The 4,122-nt window shown below is 34.0% G+C and overlaps 1 protein-coding gene across 1 annotated transcript; it reads right to left on the reverse strand.

The window, feature by feature from the left end:
• Positions 1 to 275: 275 nt before the first annotated feature.
• On the reverse strand, positions 276 to 3,356 carry LOC145062772 (metacaspase-1-like). Its single transcript, XM_079010365.1, has 5 exons — positions 2,882 to 3,356; positions 2,464 to 2,794; positions 2,141 to 2,252; positions 1,111 to 1,278; positions 276 to 673 (listed from the first exon to the last, which is right to left on the reverse strand). The coding sequence occupies exons 1-5, from the start codon at positions 3,300 to 3,302 to the stop codon at positions 614 to 616; spliced, it is 1,092 nt and encodes a 363-aa protein (XP_078866491.1). The 5' UTR covers positions 3,303 to 3,356; the 3' UTR covers positions 276 to 613.
• Between the last annotated feature and the right edge of the window lie 766 nt (positions 3,357 to 4,122).

Below are 4,122 nucleotides of genomic sequence, written 5' to 3' on the forward strand. Positions count from 1 at the left end.
TTCTTGCATTGAATGCTACCAAGTTGGATGAGACATTACAAAAGCTAATTTTATAATATTTATTTAAGAATTAGAAAACTTTCCTTTTTCTTAGTTAAGAGTTTAATGGTCATTCAACTGCAAATGTATTGATTGTCAAAGTGATATCTCTCAATGGTAGAATGATACGGTTCTTAGGTCGTGCATAAGGCCACCATAAAACTTAATCCATTAAATAACAACGAGACATGTCAACACATTCGACTCTCTCATTGAACTCTCCAATGGGGATGCCCTTAGTAAATTAAGATTGTATTAAAACAAGGAGCGAATCACAATAGAATCAAACTCAAAACTTTTAAGGTGTCCAAAGGAAAACTTTTAAGGCATCCAAAGGAGAACTTTTGAGGTATCCAAAGGAGCACTTTAGAACAATCCCTTGGTTTTGTTATTACATTCTTAATAATTGATCATGTAATGCATAATATGATTAAAACTCAGAACTTTTGAAGTGTCCCAAGTAACGCCCAATCATAGTAGCTTCAATGTTCATACCACTAGATATTACTTGCTAGCACATTTCATAAATTACTCTCCTTATTTCTAGCTAATCCAGGCTACACGTATATTTTCTTTACAACTTAACAAGTTCCGAGTAAATCTCAAATCTTGTTGAACATGATAGTTGAGGCTCCTACAAAGTCCAAACTTCTCCATGTAAGAAATCATCACAAACTTATATATAATTAACCTTACTACTTATACTGATGATTTATTAAAGATTCTATTGATAAGTTACCGGTTATCAGTAAGTACTTGGTTTGTAAATGACATGCATGCAAATATGTTATTCCCATACGTGTGTGTGTGCATTGTATCCTTGTGAACAATTTCATTATATGCAATTCATTTAAACGACATCCAGATTATTGTCTTATACTTGCTGGTGGCAGCATGTAGAATATATGTGTGTCTTACATTACTGGGTTTTTTTTAATAGATACGACTGGCATTGAGGCCCATGCTCTTGAAGTTTCATGCATGGCACCTTAAATAAATTTTTACTTACCAAAAGAATATGAATGACTCTCATAAATAATACCTATGGAATTCAAATGAGGTGAGAAATACCTGAGACATAGAAGATGCAAATGGTACAGATCGGCCTACCACTTGTTGAGCATGTTGGACTTTTTTGCGCATGAAGGTAAGTAACCTTCCATATGTCAATTTGCTTTGGGTTTCAATAGCTTGAATGAAGCTAAAAGTCAATGCACCTATAGCATTGCCTGTGAAAGCCTGCAGATTTATTATCATCTATTAAGTTAATCTTAAATTGAAACGTCGTATCCTTTTTTAATAAGGATAATCTCTATAAAGTAATAAATATATAATTAGTAGCATGCTTGAAGCTACAATCCTAACTAAGGAACAACAAATAGTGTTTGTTGCAATAGTACTTTATTTTGTGGTCATTAGCGTTTTTCTTACAATAAAAGAATCAAAATATAAGTTATCTAATAAATGTTGAAACTATTTATGATATAAGAGCATCTACAATGCATAACTTTTTTTTTTTTCAGAAAAGAATCTGCAAGGTATAACTTAATTATAAAATGGTTAAATGACTTGTTAACATTCAATCGGTTAAACTCAATCATAGTGAGATACAGTGTTATAAATTTCTCGAATGTGTCCCGATTAATCTACGATTAGTCCATAGGTACTACCGGACATACTAAAAAGCGTCTAGCGATTAATCCATACCTCTAAAATGAGCAAAGCAGTAGAAAATGATGAAATTTTAATACTTTCACAGTAGAAACTATTTGAGGAATTATTAGTATTGTGTTAATCATATTAATCTATTTTGTTATGATATTAGTGGTATTTACGAACTTTGATATTATATTATTCATATTTAGTTTTTCAAAATTCAATGAATTAGTTATTTAGGGTCTCTAATCATCCGATCAATCCCCGCCTAACTGACTAATCAGTTAACCCAAGTCCACCGACTAGCTAATGTCGAAAGTTCTTTTAAAACAACTTCGGTGGCATGTTAAGTTGACATACAAGGATTTGGCCCAAGAATAAAGTGGGAAACAATATACAACGCACTTACTATTTTGGCCCAAAGAATAAAGAAGATGATATTTACCGATGTATCGGCTGAGTTCTGGTGATCTGCACAAGCACTAATACACAGTGCTTTGCCACCACGAGTCCCTTTATTTGTAAGTTGGTGTTCTTCCCACATATATAGTCCATCCCTGCTCCAAAAGAGAACATCATGAAGTTATCTTTCTAGAAATCCCAACTAAACAAATGAAAACTCTTTTCGAAAACGTTAGTAAATTGTTTGATAATTGCTCGACTATATATATTCATTGTGTTAATATTCTTTCTTAAGAACAATAAAAGTTTGTGGGCATGCAGCAATCAAAAGCTGGGACAAAAAGTGTTAAGGTAAGTGACACTGACTGGTTGATCTGGCAAAGAAAGGGTAGATCTAGCACAGTTCCACTGAAGCAAGTGTCAATAACACTATGAAGTGTTACTCCATGAGGAAGTGGTGCTACAATGGTGGCATTGATTTCATCATCAAGTATCACTCCGGCCACTCTATAGTCCAGAGGGCACAACGCTTCATCATATCCATCAATCTCATCTCCATCTTCATCAGGAATTTGACATGCATGTCCTGCATAGTAAAACATCAGCGAGTCCCCAGATTGACAACCTTCCACTAGCCAGCGTAATGCCTCTTGTATGTTACGTTTTCTTGGAATCCTTGAGCGATCTGATTCCTCTTCTGCAGAAAAAGTTACATCATCACAAATCTAGATATATATGTTTCACATATGAACGAGGCATGTTCCATTTCAAAGTGAAAAAGTACCTGTAAGGATGCGGATTGAATCATTTTGAAAGCCTAGTTTGTTCACAAGTAGTTGTTGCATGCTCCTCACGTTATGAACACTGGCTTCAAGTTTCTTTCTATGGCCATTGTAGGTCACACCACATAGAACAGCCTTCTTCCTTTTTTGCAACGGAAGTGTTGGAGTTAACTGATTGGTACGGATTTGAGGAAAACGTGATAACCATGGTGATGATGTTTGAGAGGGAAGTGTTTTAAAATCTTCTTGATATGGACTTCTTACTACATTCGTAATTTGTTCAATTCGGTTGAGAACACGACCCTTAAGCTTTTTGTTAAAAAGGCTGATTGTCTCACACACTGGACAGATTTCATATTGTGAGCTAGACAACTTAACCAGGGTTCTTCCGCATGTTTTGCAGCGTTTTTCTAAACTTGACATGTTTGCGTTGTGTAATTTAGAATTGTACTTAGGGAGGTGGAATGAAGGTAAGTATGGATGCTTACAAGTCTTGTTTTTTGACCTTTTATAGTCCATGTAAATATGTATCTCACTATATTCTATATTCGAAAACACCCATTTTGAATTATAATGGAATGACTTTATTCTTCTTGAAAGTAAGTGAACGAACCATGTTCACATTTGAAACTCCTTTCGGTAGAGATGGATCAAGTTTTGTTTTGACAAGGATGTTTTCTGACGCATGCTACTGTTGGATAGGTATGTGGGGTTATGAAATTTTATTTCTAAAAATAGAAAATTAAATCAGTAAAATAAAATACAGTAGTACTGTTTGGACGCTCTAGAAGTCTTTGAATGGAGTAGTGTTTATGGACGAAAGCTGTTGTCATTAAGTTTTGTTTAGAGGCAAAATCAAGAATCAATTCCCCACAAATATGAAAGAAAAGGTTAATCCCAAATGATTTGATGTAGCATACTGTATAATTAAATTAAGCATATGCATCAAGAACTTTGTAGCATCAAATTCCAAGAACAATACATGTTTCCACCATAGGAAAGACTACTTCTTTTGTGACTTTAACATATTAATCAAATTCCAAAAACCTCAACTGTTGAAATTGTAAGACCATGTTTGTCGGTTTTCTTTTTAAACTTTGAAGCAAAAATTATCCATTATAACATGCTCCATTATAATCATCAGTATAGTCATCTTGCTTCGAGAAGATATTTTACCATACATACATGACATATCAGTTGTCAAAAATTTGATGGGTTCACTTGCACATTTATTGAAATCACT

Source organism: Lactuca serriola, chromosome 7 (genome assembly GCF_051521515.1).
Source record: "Lactuca serriola cultivar US96UC23 chromosome 7, Lser_US96UC23_V15, whole genome shotgun sequence".
NCBI lineage: Eukaryota > Viridiplantae > Streptophyta > Magnoliopsida > Asterales > Asteraceae > Lactuca > Lactuca serriola.